The sequence below is a fragment of the Penicillium longicatenatum genome (assembly GCF_028827895.1).
Source record: "Penicillium longicatenatum strain IBT 33135 chromosome Unknown contig_1_segment0_segment0, whole genome shotgun sequence".
In the NCBI taxonomy this organism is placed as follows: Eukaryota; Fungi; Ascomycota; class Eurotiomycetes; order Eurotiales; family Aspergillaceae; genus Penicillium; species Penicillium longicatenatum.
The window spans coordinates 4,332,247-4,348,933 of NW_026643119.1; the positions used below are offsets into that span (position 1 = coordinate 4,332,247).

The 16,687-nt window shown below is 49.1% G+C and overlaps 3 protein-coding genes across 3 annotated transcripts; 2 read left to right on the plus strand and 1 right to left on the minus strand.

The window, feature by feature from the left end:
* Window positions 1-214: 214 nt before the first annotated feature.
* On the plus strand, window positions 215-5,442 carry N7484_002395 (DNA-directed RNA polymerase I core subunit RPA190; the record flags this gene model as incomplete). The annotated part of the gene is made up of 4 exons (XM_057112815.1): window positions 215-399; window positions 471-956; window positions 1,015-3,754; window positions 3,817-5,442. 4 exons carry the CDS (start codon window positions 215-217, stop codon window positions 5,440-5,442), a joined length of 5,037 nt encoding a protein of 1,678 aa, XP_056977552.1.
* A 456-nt stretch (window positions 5,443-5,898) lies between these two features.
* On the minus strand, window positions 5,899-8,460 carry N7484_002396 (TFIIH/NER complex ATP-dependent 5'-3' DNA helicase subunit RAD3; the record flags this gene model as incomplete). Its single annotated transcript, XM_057112816.1, has 4 exons — window positions 5,899-7,698; window positions 7,753-7,869; window positions 7,922-8,378; window positions 8,444-8,460. 4 exons carry the CDS (start codon window positions 8,458-8,460, stop codon window positions 5,899-5,901), a joined length of 2,391 nt encoding a protein of 796 aa, XP_056977553.1.
* A 330-nt stretch (window positions 8,461-8,790) lies between these two features.
* On the plus strand, window positions 8,791-15,759 carry N7484_002397 (ubiquitin-protein ligase RKR1; the record flags this gene model as incomplete). Its single annotated transcript, XM_057112817.1, has 11 exons — window positions 8,791-8,848; window positions 8,949-9,091; window positions 9,150-9,543; window positions 9,605-11,330; window positions 11,386-12,230; window positions 12,280-12,693; window positions 12,749-13,122; window positions 13,172-13,471; window positions 13,526-13,938; window positions 14,481-14,845; window positions 14,903-15,759. The coding sequence occupies 11 exons, from the start codon at window positions 8,791-8,793 to the stop codon at window positions 15,757-15,759; spliced, it is 5,889 nt and encodes a 1,962-aa protein (XP_056977554.1).
* Between the last annotated feature and the right edge of the window lie 928 nt (window positions 15,760-16,687).

A 16,687-nucleotide genomic window follows, 5' to 3' on the forward strand; every position in this document is an offset into this window, starting at 1 on the left:
AAGCGCGAAATGACCGTTGAGCTAAGATCAAATCAGGCAAGCACGGATCACTGGTCCCAGTTGCCCGAAGCGGGATTGAGCGGTGTACCGGGGCAGAAAAAAAGTTGCCTCAAAGATTCAACTCTTGCGCAGTAGATGTACTTGGAGAACTTCTCTTTCGAGACGACTTCGCACCGTCTGCGTTTTCTGTTGCTCCACTGAGCTACAGGACACAATGACGACCTTTTCGCGCCCGGTCGCCTCGAGCATTTCCGGGGTTGGCTTTACCGTCTACTCCGATGAAGAGATTAAAAAGCTGTCGGTGAAAAGAATTCACAATACCCCGACCTTGGATTCTTTTAACAACCCAGTTCCCGGTGGTCTTTATGACCCTGCTATGGGTGCATGGGGCGATCATGTGTAAGTTGTTGACTCCTGCTGTCTTTTTATATCAATTCCATATCTAATTGAGAGAAATTTCGGCCGATCAGGTGTACTACATGTCGTCAAAATTCTTGGTCCTGCACTGGTCACGCTGGTCACGTTGAACTTCCTATTCCCGTTTACAATGTCACCTTCTTCGATCATATCTATCGCCTTTTGCGGGCCCAATGTGTTTACTGTCATCGCCTGCAGATGTCTCGCGCACAGGTCAACATGTACACCTGCAAGTTGCGCCTCTTGCAGTTCGGTCTCGTTGACGAAGTCGCCGTTGTCGAATCGATGGGATCTGTCAAGGGAGCTACATCCAAGCCTGGCAAGGGTGAAGATTCCGAGGACGAGGAAGATGACGAATCTATGATGGAAAAGCGGTTAGCCTACGTTGATCGGTCCATTAAGGAGGCTAAGAAAGATGGAAGACTGGTTGGCCTAATGACCGGCGCAAAGAACCCCATTGCTGCAGAGCAAAGACGCGACCTCGTCAAGAACTTCCTGAAGGACATTAACAGCTATCGGAAATGTTCCAATTGTAGCGGGTATGTCAAAGATCATCTCCGCTCTTTATTTTGCGCATTGGCTAACACTGAGGTCAAGTATCTCTCCTTCGTACCGAAAGGACCGCTACAACAAAATCTTCAAGAAGGCGCTCCCCGAAAAGTCGAAATTGGCCATGCTGCACGGCGGATTCCAGGCCCCTAATCCCCTGGTCCTCCTCGACTCCGAAAAGAAGGCTGCTAAAGTCAATGGCACCCGCTCTGAGAGTGTGGTGTCAGAAGTACATGGCGCCGAGGAAGAAATCCGACGTGGGGCTGCTGTCACAAACCAAACCTCTTTTGGACAGGAGTTCATGACTTCCTCCGAGGTCTACAGTTGTCTGAAGCTGCTTTTCGCCAAAGATGGCGAGGTACTGCAACTTGTCTACAACGGTCAGCCCGTCGCAAAGGGAGCAAAGGTGGTCAGTGCCGATATGTTCTTCATCAAGAGCCTTATTGTTCCACCCAACAAATACCGCCCTGCTGCTGCCCAAGGCCCGGGTGAGATTATGGAAGCACAGCAGAACACTGCGTTCAATTCGATCATCAAGCAGTGTGACATGATCAACCAGATCAGCAAGGAAATCCAGAACAAGGACGAGGAAGAAATGGGAATGACCCGAGTACGGAACTACGGCGATCTCTTGCAGGCAATTGTTGCACTCCAGGATCATGTCAACGGACTGATTGATAAGGAGCGAACTGCTGTCACCGGCTCTGCAGTCGCGCAGTTGCCTAACGGTATCAAGCAGCTTTTGGAGAAGAAGGAGGGATTGTTCCGAAAGAACATGATGGGTAAGCGTGTCAACTTTGCTGCCCGTAGTGTCATTTCGCCCGACCCTAACCTGGAGACCAACGAAATTGGTGTCCCACTTGTGTTCGCAAAGAAGCTCACTTTCCCGGAACCCGTGACCAACCACAACTTCTGGGAGTTGAAGGAGGCTGTAATCAACGGACCCGACAAGTACCCCGGTGCCTCGGCGATTGAGAATGAGAATGGCCAAGTTATCAACTTGAAATTCAAGAGTCTCGATGAGCGTACGGCTCTTGCCAACCAACTGCTGGCCCCGTCCAACTGGCGCCAAAAGGGCTCGCGCAATAAGAAGGTCTATCGCCATCTTACCACCGGTGATTATGTTCTCATGAACCGTCAGCCGACACTTCACAAGCCGTCTATCATGGGTCACAAGGCTCGTGTGCTTCCTAATGAGAGGACCATTCGCATGCACTATGCCAACTGTAACACCTACAACGCTGACTTTGATGGTGACGAAATGAACATGCATTTCCCCCAGAACGAGCTTGCCCAAGCAGAGGCGCGGATGCTGGCTGATGCAGACCACCAGTACCTGGTCGCCACTTCCGGTAAACCCTTGAGGGGTCTGATTCAAGATCATATTTCCATGGGAACTTGGTTTACTTGCCGTGATAGTTTCTTCGATGAGGAGGACTACCATCAACTTTTGTACAGCTGCTTGAGACCCGAGAACTCACACATTGTCGGTGATCGCATCCAATTAGTGGCCCCAGCTTTTGTCAAGCCCAAATACTTGTGGACTGGAAAGCAGGTGATTACCACCATTCTCAAAAACATCCAGCCTCCGCAGCGTGCTGGCCTCACCCTCAAGAGCAAATCCTCAACCCCCGCTAACCGCTGGGGCGAGGGCAGCGAAGAGGGTGATGTTATTTTCAAGGACGGAGAGTTCTTGTGTGGTATCCTCGATAAAAAGCAGCTTGGACCAACTGCCGGTGGTTTGGTTGATGCAATCCATGAAATTTACGGCCACACAGTTGCTGGAAAGTTGATGAGTATCCTCGGTCGCCTGCTTACCAGATTCTTGAACATGCGTGCGTTCACTTGCGGTATTGACGATCTTCGATTGACCAAGGAGGGTGATCGCATGCGCAAGGAGAAGTTGAGCACCGCGGCCCAGATGGGTCGCGAGGTTGCTCTGAAGTATGTGACGCTTGACAAGTCCTCCGTGTCTGACCAAGATGCCGAGTTGACCCGCCGGCTCGAAGAAGTGCTTCGTGATGATGATAAGCAGAGTGGACTGGATAGTGTTTCGAACTCCCGGTCTGCCCAGCTCTCTTCAGAGATTACCAAGGCTTGTCTTCCTGCAGGTCTTGCGAAGCCTTTCCCTTGGAACCAGATGCAGTCGATGACAATTTCTGGTGCCAAGGGTTCCGGTGTCAATGCCAACCTAATTTCCTGCAACCTTGGACAACAAGTTCTGGAGGGTCGTCGTGTACCGGTGATGATCAGTGGTAAAACATTGCCATCTTTCCGAGCCTACGAAACACACCCCATTGCCGGTGGTTACGTCTCTGGTCGTTTCTTGACTGGTATCAAGCCCCAAGAGTACTACTTCCACGCCATGGCCGGTCGTGAAGGTCTGATCGATACCGCTGTCAAGACATCCCGTTCCGGTTACCTGCAACGTTGTTTGATTAAGGGTATGGAGGGCTTGAGTGCGCAGTACGACTCCTCCGTTCGTGAGGCATCGGATGGATCTATCGTTCAGTTCTTGTATGGTGAGGATGGTCTTGACATCACCAAACAGGTTCACCTCAATGATTTCGGATTCCTTGCTGAGAACCACGAGTCTATTATGGAGCAAGTTCAAGCTCACCACCACAACAATTTGGCGAAGGATGAGGTCTCGACATGGCACAAGGATGCAATGAAGAAGGTTCGGAAGACCGGAAAGGTCGACGCCATGGATCCTGTCCTGTCTCAGTATCACCCTGGAGGTTACCTGGGCAGTACATCCGAGGCATTTGCTCAGGCACTCAAGAAGGTGCGAATGATCTCTATCGCATTTTTTATTCGGCTGTTAATACTGACTTGTTTGATTTACAGTACACTGACGCGAATCCGGACAACCTGTTCAAGGATAAGAAGAAGGATCTCGAGGGAGTCGCCAAGTTCGTGGGTGATTTCCAGAAGAAGCTACCCAAGAAGGCATTTGATGCCTTGATGAACATGAAGTATATGAAGTCTATTATCGATCCCGGTGAGGCAGTCGGTATTATGGCTGGTCAGTCCGTTGGTGAGCCGTCAACACAGATGACTCTGAACACCTTCCACTTGGCTGGTCACTCCGCAAAGAACGTCACCTTGGGTATTCCCCGTCTTCGTGAAATCGTCATGACCGCGAGTGCTTCGATCATGACACCCACCATGACTCTTCTTCTCAACGATGAAATTCCCCAGGAACACGCAGAGAAGTTTGCCAAGGCTATAAGCAAGCTCACCATTGCTGAGGTTGTTGACAAGGTTCAGGTGAAGGAGCGAATTGGAGCCGGTGTTGGCTACTCAAGGGCCAAGATTTACGACATTGAAGTCACCTTCTTCCCTGCCGAGGAGTACACTAAGGAGTATGCTATTGAGATCAAGGATGTGCAGAACGCCTTGCAGAGCAAGTTCATTCCTCGCCTAGTGAAGCTCACCAAGGCTGAGCTGAAAAAGCGTAACGAGGATAAGACTGGAACTAAGTCCTCGACTGCTCAGCCCGAAATTGGTGTCTCGGTCGGTAGGATCCAGGAGGCCCCTAGTGGTCCTGATCGTGAGGCCGAACCTGCCGATGATGATAATGAGGACGACGAGGACGATGCCAAGCGATCCCGCGGAAGCAACAACCGGAGCAACCAGGTGTCGTATGAAGGACCGGATGATGATGAGCAAGACATCATCAGGCGACAGGACAGTTCGGATGACGAAGACGAGGATGAGCAGAAAGAGGCATCTCAACCAAAGCGTGATGTCCAAATGCGTGACGCTGATGATTCCGACGAGGAGTCGGATGACGAAGATAGCACCACTCGCGAGGATGACGTTAAGGGCAAGTTTGAGGAGATTACGAAGTTCAAGTTCGACCCCAAGAAGGGTGCATCGTGCTCCATCCAGCTGCAATACGACATCGAGACGCCCAAACTTCTGCTTCTTCCCTTGGTTGAGGCTGCCGCCCATCACGCTGTGATCCAGTCTATTCCCAACCTCGGAAACTGTGTCTACGTTGAGGGCGACGCAGTGAAGGATGAGCCAGCAACCGTGCTCACCGATGGTGTCAACCTGCTCGCCATGCGCGATTACCAGGACATCATCAAGCCGCATTCCATCTACTGTAATTCCATTCACGATATGCTCCAGTACTACGGTGTTGAGGCGGCTCGTGCCACTATTGTCCGTGAAATGGACGCCGTTTTCAAGGGTCACAGTATCTCCGTTGACAACCGTCACTTGAACTTGATTGGTGATGTGATGACCCAGTCTGGTGGATTCAAGGCCTTCAGCCGTAACGGCCTGGTCAAGGATTCCACTTCGGCCTTTGCTCGTATGTCTTTCGAGACTACAGTGGGCGCTCTCAAGGACGCTGTGCTTGAGAGAGATGTTGAGAACCTGAAGGGTCCCAGTGCCCGGATTGTTGTTGGTCGCGCTGGTACCGTTGGAACCGGTTCTTTTGATGTCCTTGCTCCTGTTGCATAGATGATAAAACATTGGAGCGTGCTTCATTCTCGTGTTTCATTATCTGTATATTCATTTTCGCAAAATATTGTATCCTGCGCCTTGTTTTTGTCATTTTGTGCCATCTTGACGTGTTGATGATCCGGAGTTCTGTTCAGCGGAAACACAAAAGTGCCTGTCCCTGTTCATATAGCATATTTTCTAGTTAAATAGAGTTTTCAACTTATTCACCTAGTTACTTCTGTTCTAAAAGGCTATTCATGTAAAGGGTGCGAGAATCGAAGAGAATATTATAGATTTTCTAGATTCTGCTTTGATCTCGAGGCTAGCAACCAGAGATATCAATTTTGTCCAGACCAAACACCTTCCATGCTATGACTTTTTGTCCTATTCACAAACGCCTCAATGTCCATGCCGAACCCAGGACACCATGATTATGTACCATAAAAGAAAAGAAATGATATGGAAAAGAAGAGCCTAATTCGGATCGAGCATCATAAGATCTTCATCAATGTCATCGTCGTACTCATCTACGACAACCTCCATCGCGGTAGATTTCACGATGCCGTCCATCTTATGGCCGTTCGCGAACTGCTGCTGCATAATACGCTCTTCTTCAGACTTGCGCTTGGCTTCGTGGCGCTCGATATCAGTCAAGCTCCAGGTAGAAATACCTTCTTGATCCCTGGCCTTGAAAGGCTGTGCCATAGTGCGAAGGAAGTTTTTCGCATTAGAAACAGCCATATCCGTACTGAGATTTGTCTCACTATCCAGCATCGCCTGGTTGATCCATTTCGGAAGTTGAGGGCGTTTACGCTCGAAACGGCGGTCTGCTAGGACCATGACTCCGTAGTCATCTTTACCACGGAGAACACGACCTAGACACTGGGCGGCGTGTCGCATGGCGTCGAAAGACAAGAAGTCATTTTCTCTTATGCGATAATTCTCACGCAAAAACTCCAGACGCGCCTTTAAGATGCGGGATTCTGTGTACTGGAACGGCACACCGATGCACAGCACAGCACGACCATAGTGATGGTCGAAATCGATGCCCTCCGACACCTTTCCTCGAGCGACACAGAGCAAGATGGCACCGCGTCCGTTGCAACATGCTGTGCGGTAGGTTTCAAGAGCTAGAGAAGACTCTTGCGCATCAGGTGTTTCGACAAGAATCAATTTATAATTCCAGATTTGATCCAGAATACCCATACCTTGCCACATGCTGATGATAGATTCCATGTAAAGGTAAGAGGGAAAGAAAACCACAATGCCGTCTGGCGTGATGCGAGCAAATTCTGTGAGAAGAGTTCCATAGTTTCGTACTACACCGGGGTCATTGCGAATACCAAAAGATGACGAGACTTGGGCCTGATCTGACCCTCGGGTGACAATCATAGGCAAGAAAGAACGTCGAGCTAGGGTCATGCTGTATGATTCTTGCATGACGGCATTAAAGCCTAGCATCTTCGGGTACATCTCTAGCGGTGACAAAGTTCCGGACGTGATGACCACAGAGTAGAACCGGTCCAAAACAGGTTTTATAGCAATTGCGGCATCCAAGCAAGTAAAGTGGAGGATGGGATTTGGTACCGTAGCTGCTTCGGACTCGAATGGTTCAAGAATGAGAACAAAACCTTTGTCATAGGTTGCAACAAGAGTCGCGAAAGTTGCGACTTCTTGAAGAGGCTGGTAATCTTCGATGTTCATAAGCTCCAGCGTTCTCACAAGCGATGTTAGTCGCTCTGCACAAAATCTCAAAGGCTTGCGCTCAATATATGTGAGGTCTTTTAAGTGGGTTAGGAAGGAGGGTGGCGTTTCGGAGATAGTATGTGTCACTTTCATTCGGGTCTTGAGATATTCGATGAATCTCTTCAAGAAGGAAACAAAGTGCTCGGCACGGCGGATATTTCCAGGTACTGCTTCTTTCAACAGGTCATCCGGCAAAACTGGATTCGAGATGAATTGATCTTCCTCTCGAGCTTGTTCCGCTTGCTGTAACCCTTCCACTAGTTTAGAATATTCATTCTGGAGCTTCTCCGCATCCGTGCTTTTCATTTCTTCAATCTTGCGTTCCAAGTTGCTTGCGCCTCTTGTGGCTTTGCGGAGAGAATCCTCGCTGATATCAATACTGAGAGACTCGATACAGACGTTATCGATGTTATGGGCTTCGTCAAAAACCACGATACAGTCTTTGGATAATTCTCGAGAGACTCGTTCAGCGATTTTCGGATCGAGGAGGTAGTGGTAGGAGTAGATGATGACGTTGCACCAGGGCATCTGTCGTCGTATTAGAATTACAGTACGGCACTGCGTAGGACTTGGACCTCATACCATTCGGCGAGCGGAAAAATATGGGCACTGCTTGTGCTCCTCTCCATATCGAAGGAGACCATCAAGAGTGAAAACACCCGGGGGAACGAGATTATGCGGCTCGAGGAGATCGAGATTCTAGCACAGGTCAGGCGACGGCGTAGAAGTGTCCAGGGACAGCAAAACAAACCTCATGGTATACGCAAAGATCCACTTCCTCACCACGTTCTTTCTTTTCTTTGACAAAGCCCGCTGTCAAGCTCCGACACCTCGCGTCGACCACAGTGCCGCTTTTCTCTCGTTTGACCGATGGATGAAGACAAAGGTTTTTTCGACTGGTTAGTCCCAGGGCGCGGAACTCCTCTTCAAAACCAAGCTCCTGTGTGCGATGTTTCATCAAAGCCTTGAGTTCCGCCAATGCTTTCTCGATCTCGGACATGGTTCGCGAGCAATAAATGAGCTTTCTGTGTTCGGGGTAATGTTGTTGGTAGGCGACAATCAAGGAGAGCAAAGACACCGTCTTGCCGGTACCTGAGGGCATTTCCAGTACACAGTGACCCCCGGCATCGAGGGTCTTCTTGAGATCGCACATGTAGGCATATTGCTCCGGGTAAATGCGCGGATACGGGAACAGCACCGGAAGATCACTATTTTGGAAGCAGAGTCAGTGAAAGAACGGGGAGGCTAGCGCGGAATTTGTATGTTATCATACTCTATGAAAAACTTCATGATGGCTGATCTCCCTGACGCGCAGAGGCAATGCAAGAAGAGAGAAAGAAGCTCTCGTCAGCCTGGATCTTTTCCCCTTTGGGACAGCAATGACACAAGCCCACGTGACTTCCCTATCGGGTGGCCGGGGTGGGTTCGATTATCAAATTGCTCGTTGCTCTTTCTTGCCAAACGCGCATTGCGACTGAAGAACAGACAGTTTCGAGAGGAGAACTGTTCCAGATATCACGACTTGGACCAGGCCCCATTTGACCTCTCCGGAGACGAGCCGGTCCATTTCATTCATCACCGAATCAATCCCCCACTATTCCCGCTGACCTCATACCCCACATGAGTAAAAAGTTCAAATCGCAGGCTTCCAGCAGTCGTGCGGCTGCCGGAGCCTTTGGTTCATTTGGGGGGATTTTCTGGGACTTTTGGTAGTGATGGGCGGGAACCGTCTGCACTTACTTACATTTCTGAGCCCCCGGACCTTTCTCGCATATCAGAGCAGCAACTGGTGATTGCATTCAAGAATTTACAGAAGAAAGATGATATCACACGAACAAAGGCCTTGGAAGAGCTGAAAGAATACATCTCAGCTATAGAAGGCAAAAAGGGAATGTTGGATGATGGGTTTCTACAAGCCTGGGTATCTTATACAACTGGCCTTATTACATCTACAAAGCATCACTGACACATCTCTCCAGGTCAAAATATATCCCCGAGCTTCAATTGATCTTTCAAGGCGGGTTAGGCAGCTGGCTCATACCTTGCAAGGCTCCATCTCTGCACTGGTTGGCAAGAGGATTGCACCTCACCTACCCAGAGTTATAGGTGCATGGCTTGCTGGTATTTATGACAATGACCGGCCAGTTCAACGCTCCGCATTGGAGTCTTTTACCAATGTTTTCTCCACAGAGGAGAAGAGGAACAATGTCTGGAAGATATATCAAAGTTCCACGATAGAGTTTATCGACGATGTTCTCCTCCACCAGACGCCCTTGACGTTGAGTGATGAGCGAACAGTCAAACGGGATGACGCCGAGGCAAAATATGCTCGCGTTGTGGGAGCCTCGTTGATGCTTTTCAACCGCATTCTAGGTATACTCAAACTTGTGCGTGAAACATTTGTTACGGATGATTCTGACCTAGATAATGATAGGAAACTCGCCAGATGATGACTTGCAAAGAAATTTGGTCGAAATTGAGAACCTTCTTGGCAGCAAATCTCTGTGGGGCTTTTGCAACCATGAGGATCCATTTGTCCGCCGGTCTATCTATATTGTTCTACGATCAGCCATCTCTCGAGAGCCTGGTTGGATTGACTGGAAACTCCTCAGTTCAGCCATTATCGGGAAGTCACTCTCAATGTCGCAGATCGGCTCTGCTTCCGAGCTATCTGAGTCTCTTCTTCTCTTGACCTCCTCCCGGCCGCAAGTATGGAGAGATGATTATACCGGAAAGACCTCCGCATCAAAAAAATTGCGCCAATACATTCAACAAGGCTCACAGGGTGGCCTCGCAGTTTTCTGGACCAATCTGGATAAGTTACTGCGTTTAATTCCACGTGAGGTACTTGCGGGAGCCGATAAAACATCTACGGACGAGACAATCAACATTTCCAGTGCAACTGCTTTAACGGAATCTATCCAAGGAGGGTTGAATTCAAGAGAAGAACCCCGGCAAAATCTCACTACCGGGTGGAAATCCTATATTCGTGTTGGGGCCTGGCTTGGACTTCTCATGAGCCAGGATCAACGGCCCGAGTTTGTTGAAACGAGACTGTCACCCTTGGTTGCACAGTATGTGCGTCCTAGTTCTGAAATGGCTCAGTGGTCACTTCCTTCACCAACCGCTCAAGACATCTGTGCCGATTATCTCCTTACGCTCATTAGCCACGACCAAAGTCACCAACTCGAGCCACTATGGACGAAGCTATCCAACGAATTATTGGAAGCCGTGAAGCTGTCATCTCCCGAAAAGTCGAATGACTTCCGAGCCTCTCAGGACGCTGTGTGCGCTGAAGCGCGACGCCTTTTTGCACTGGAGCCCGCAGTTCTTTCAAGGGCCTCAGATTTGGAAAGCGAACAAAGCGCCCAGAGGATCTTCGAGAAGTCGAATTTATTCCTTCTTGAAAACTGCCTGGAAGTTCTTCGTTCCCGCAATGGTAAACCTTACGGAGCAGCTGGGGTCGTAGAAGAGTGTGTGCGAAGTATGCCCTGTGTTGCGAAGAAATCCCAGGACCTCCTCAACTTTGTTCAGACAGATGCACCGGAGCTTTTGTTCTCGCCTTCTGGTGACAGGCTCATTTCAATCATCTTGGCATGCCGTGAGTGGGATGGATTTGCCTCCAGCTTTGAAAAGGTGGTTGAACGAACCATGGAGTTGGATCCTGAGCACTCCAATGCACATATCCTGCAGACTCTTCTCTCCAACCTCAACTTCAATGAAGTCGGCGACAAAGATAAGCTCTCCTCGCTTGTCATGCGAGCCCTGGATAAGGCTTGCAGAGGAAGCTCTTCTCACTGGCCTATCATCACTTCTGTCCTTCAAAACCAAAGCTCTCGTAGTGGCTTAATGGATCAGATATTCTTGACAATCATCGATACATTGTCTCAAGAGGATAAAGCGTTAGATGTATTGCACGGTCTTTCTCATCTCGGGAAGCACGCGCCTTCTGCTATCAAGGATTTCCAGAATGGGCCCAATGGCTCGAAGCTAACAGGAAAATTGCTATACCTAACAGAGTCACCCTCAGAAGAAGTTCATACTCTGACGGAATCCTTAATCAAGTCTTTCAAAGAAAACGTTGTTGGTGATATGAGTACTGCTTCCAAAATTGAGATTCTGCGTCAAGGCCTGAGCCATGCAAGTGAGGAATCTTTGTCGTGAGTGACCCTTTTCTTTCTTATTGAATTCTGCTTGTTCTAAATAATTGTTTAGTACCGAATCTCTCTTTGCCATCGCAGAAGAGCTGATGCACGAAGTCGATATAAATGACGACTATACTGTGAATGATATTTTACCTTCTTACGGTGCTTGGGAAGATGCAATGACTCCATTCCTTCAGCTCCCACCAAAACCATCAACAGCCATTACCAGTCCGCTGCTGGGTGCTGTCAACCTTGTCCAGCGTGATATTACAGAGTCATTGAAGACACTGCGGCTTGGAATCTCCCGAGATTCAGATCGTTGTACTGCTGCGTTCCGCATGACAGCTTTCACCATCAAGGCATTGTCGGCCTTCGATATTACCACGAAGTTGGAGAATACGGACCTAGAGACACTCTTTTACTTCCTTCCGTTGGCCATCCAACTGATCGATGATGATCTGAGCATTGAAAATTGCAATGGCATTTCGGGTCTTGAACTGGCAGATCAACGTGAAGAGTACTTGGAGCTAGTGTTTCAGGGACGGAAAGTAGTCCGCGACTGGGCCGATGCAAAGACGCCCCTCAAATTTTCGCCAGAGACTACTCTCTCTTCAATGTTGATATCTTTCTGGGAGACCAAGCTCGAGGGGCTCAATGGAAATGCTGCCATGGACTATCGCGTGGGTCAGGCTTTCGTTAAATTGATGACCTCTGTGGATGGCTTTGAGACATACAAATCGCCCGATGATGTTGCCAAAATTTGCAGGGAGGCACGCACTGCCAATCCCATTCGCTCAGCATCGTGGTTTGCTGCTTTACGAAGCTCCATTCTACGCAATCCTGTTGGCAACCGAATTTGCAATGAGTTGGTTGCCGACTCTACCGGGCTCAAGCCCGATGATTCATCCCTGCAAGGTAAGTCTTTCGATGTGGATATTTGTCTGCCTGAAGCTAATTTCATTAGGATTGCGAAAACTCGCATTTCTTAATATTCTGCTATCTGGAGAAGAGGATGTCGTTTCGACTATTCCCACTCAGCGATTGGTTTTCCTTGCCAAAAATCTGATTGAATGTCTCCAATCGGAGGTTACATCAATTGGATTGAGAGCTGAGATCTTGCAGACTTTGGCGTTCATCCTCCCTGGTCTTACTGATATTTATGGTTCACACTGGGAGGATATCATGGAGGCTCTAAGCCTTGCTTTCACAAACACCAACGGAGGGGAAGATGGTCTTCCCCTGCTCGTGTCTTCTTTCCGGCTATTTGCGCGTTTGAAAGCCATGGCCGAGGGTGAGAGCAATGATGACCTCCAAGATGCCTGGTTAGAGCGAAAGATTGGCCTTTCCAACGAGTTGGTCTCGACCATTGGACAGTTCGGTAGGTTTCCACCATGCCCACGTTTTTCATGAATCTGGCCGCTCACATGTAGTAGACGCGTCAACCACATTCCACCAGCCCAGAGACGTCGCAGTTGAGCTCCTTCGCCGCTTGATCAGTGGGATTGCCGTTGATAAGCTCGAAGATGTGAGCGGTGTGTTCCAACTTCTGACTGCTCACAGTCGTGCCGTTCAGCGTACTGCATACACGATTCTCCACCGCTACATTCCCCAGGCTCAGGAGCAGGTATCCTTTGACGTGGCCTTGTCAAAAACTGCAGTCAGCCTTCCAGACGAACTGATATCCCTTCTGCTTGAGACACCAACAATGGAAATGGTATCGAAGTCGTACGGTGATGACAAGATGTGGACCAGCATAAGATCATACCTTCTGAGCTGGAAGGTGGTCTTCGATCACTTTACCAACGCGGTATGTTTCCCGTAGGAACTTTTGAATTTCTATCTAACATTATGAACAGTCGATTCCAGTGCAAGAATACTACGCAGAAAACATCAAGGAATACAATATCCTGACCCCTCTGCTGGAATTTATGTTCAACTTTCTTCAAAAATCACAGAACAAGATCGTTGATGCATCCAAGTTCGAGATCCAGTCCTTCGAGCCTGATAGCTCGGAAAGTGCCGAGAAAGAAACCCAGTGGCTTTTAGTGCATTTGTACTATCTGTGCTTGAGGAATTTGGCGAATATGACCAAGAATTGGTGGATTGATACCCCAAAACGGATCAAGGGGCCGGTAGAAACTTGGACTGAGAAACACGTGAGTTGAACAGATCTAGAATGTCAGGTACAAACTAAGCTAATGGCTCACCAGATCTCACCATTGGTGGTTGATGGCGCTCTTGAAGCCGTCACAGACTGGGTCGCCACCCAGGATCCAAACGAGGAGCGAGCCCTCTCTGTCAAGATGTCCCCACGCACAGCGGAGATCATTGCCAGCATTTTAGTGGACGAGGAATCACCTCCAGTGTCCATTGCAATATCTCTCCCCCCTGCATATCCCCTTCATGCTGCCACCGTGGTCGGCCGCAGTCGCGTGCTGGTGGACGAAAAGAAGTGGAAGAGCTGGCTGCTTACGATCCAGGGTGTCATCATGTTCGCCAATGGCAACCTTGTCGATGGATTGCTGGCATTCCGACGCAATGTCCAAGGTGCCCTGAAGGGACACAGCGAGTGTGCTATCTGTTACTCGGTGATCTCCACTGACATGCAGACGCCGAACAAACGGTGCGCCACCTGCAAAAACACTTTCCACTCTGTTTGTCTGTTCCGGTGGTTCAAGAGCAGTAACCAGAGTACTTGCCCATTGTGCCGGAACAATTTCGTGTATGTTTAATGTGAACATAGATTATAGATGTGGGATGAAGAATCATGACATGCCATATGGTACGGATTTGAATGCCTAGCACTGTACACTCGTAGTGAACTAGCGCTAAGAAACGGGCACTTCTAAAGCTTGGCGGTGTCGACCTTGAAAGGATCGTCAAGGAAATTCAGACATTCTCATTCAAACATTTAATGCTCAAACTGAATAATGACACTTTAAAGCACCGTAAACATAGACTAAAGCGTCGATTAGGGTGTGAGTGCAGAGTGTACAGTCTCGAGTGTTGAGTGCAGAGCCCTGGTAGAGCACAGGTAGAGTTTTAAGCATCAAGTAAAAAGTGTAGAGTGTAGGTGCAGATTTTAGGTGAAAAGGTCTCTTTTAGCCTTCACTCATATATTTCATGAGACGCAACACAATTTCAGTCTGATGCATCTTCCTATAGGCTATATCTCAATGTGTCAAAGTTCATCCCCACCAGTTTGGGTGACGCTATTCGCGTGGGGCGCGAACCCCACCGTCCAAGCTTCTCGAGCTTCCTCCACGACCCTCACGCCCTCATGGCTGCACCGCGAATCCCCAACCTGAACACACTCCGACGAGGCCGAGGCCGAGGTCGTGGAGGTCTCCGTGGAGTTGACGATAATGGCCCGCGCATAACTTCCAAAGACCGCGTCGTGCAGGGCACCGACAATGACGCCAGTGTTTCTCGTCTCAGCGCCGTCGAGCTGGGATATCTCGACGATCCATATGCGACAGCCTTGACAGACCCAGGGAATGCAACAAGAAGACTCCCGATCATCAATCGCGGTGAGTGGTTTTCCCTGCTGTACTTACACCGCTAGAGACTGACGCGACTATTCCTAGGAACCTACGTTCGCACCACTGCAATCGATCAACTCGTCGCCCAATTCCTCGGTCCATATTCTCTCGATACCACACAAAAGAAACAGATCATTTCTCTAGGTGCCGGGTCGGACACGCGAGTCTTTCGTCTCCTTACTACCCGGCAACCGTCCGATCTTATCTATCACGAACTCGATTTCGCCGTTAACACCACGGCGAAGATTCATGCGATCCGATCCACACCTCAGTTACAGAAAGCACTGGGGATTGAGTCGTCCAGTCAGGATATCACCGTGTCAGAAGCGGGCGATTCCCTCCATTCGCCTGCCTACCATATCCATCCTCTCGATCTACGCACCCTCTCATCAAGCACCCAAGAGATCCTTCCCGGCGTGGACACAACACTACCGACTCTGTTGATATCCGAGTGCTGTCTTGTATACCTCTCACCCACCGAGGCCACCGAGGTCGTCTCATTCTTCACACGACTTTTCCCCACCGCTCCCCTTGGATTGGTTTTATACGAGCCCATTCGTCCAGATGATGCTTTCGGTCGGACGATGGTCTCGAATTTGGCGACTCGGGGTATCCAGCTCCAAACTTTGCATAAGTATGCTACACTGAAGGCGCAGCGGACTCGGTTACACGACCAGGGATTCGTGAGCGGGCAGGCTGTTGCTGACATCGAGTTTCTTTGGGAGCGGTGGGTGGATGAGAAGGAGAAGGAAAGGGTTTCTCGTCTTGAGATGCTGGATGAGATGGAGGAATGGCAGCTTCTTGCCAGACATTATTGCATTGCGTGGGGATGGAGAGATGGCGACGATGCTGCGGCTTTTAAGGGGTGGACCACGCTGCAGGCTCAGCCTGGTGATGTGTGATTTATACAGGAAGTTTGTTGGAAATAATCAAAAGTCATGGCTAAGCTCTAGATGGAAAACTACACATTCACACAAATCTTTCTCTCTCTCTCTCTATCTCTTTCTAGCTCGAGGTTCTCAGTAGGAGCATTTTCTGTTCAGTTCAATGCGAAGATAAACCCATCTAGAGTCCCTCCTCGAGCTGGTGGATATTTGACGAGTAGATCGTAGCTCTATGTGAAGGTTTACAGGTAGATTGTCTTATCTTATTATTGTCCAATAAAAGATTACTCGACTTAGATTAACAGTCAAGGGAGCTAACGGTATGGAACCCTTGGGGGACTGGTCTTTGTTAGCGACAGAATTGGCTCGCTATGATCAGAACCATTCCATCCATTGTTCAGCAGAAGTCCTGGCAACATCGTCGATGGGATGTAAGGGAAAGTGGGGTATTTTGTAGAATGCAAATTTGTTGAGCAATACTGACTCTACCCTGCATCAGTCACGGACCAGAGGCTCGCGAAGACGATACATAACTGCAGCCCGTGCCTTTTCTCGTTGTGTCCTTGGGAGGACTGGTCATATGTTATCTCGTCGTGAGAATTGTACGTTCGTCTTCAATTCTTTCGGCCTCGTCGCAACTCAACGATAGTCGGTTGAACTGCGTACAGCGGTGTGGCCTCGCGTGCTCATGAGACCTGTCAAGTATGGTTAGCTGCATTATCTCCACATGGGAGTAATAGTAGTGGGTCAAATGCAGACCACGCCAGAGATATCAGTAACCCTTGCAGCACGTCAAAAGACCTCTCCACCGATGATCATCCGTGCTGCAACGGCTTTTCGACCTATACCTAGCAACTGTTAGAACAGGTCTTTACGCGATAAAGATGCAAGGACGGAAAAGAAGAAATTGACTTCTCTCATCGAAGTTAGCTGATATATTCACGAG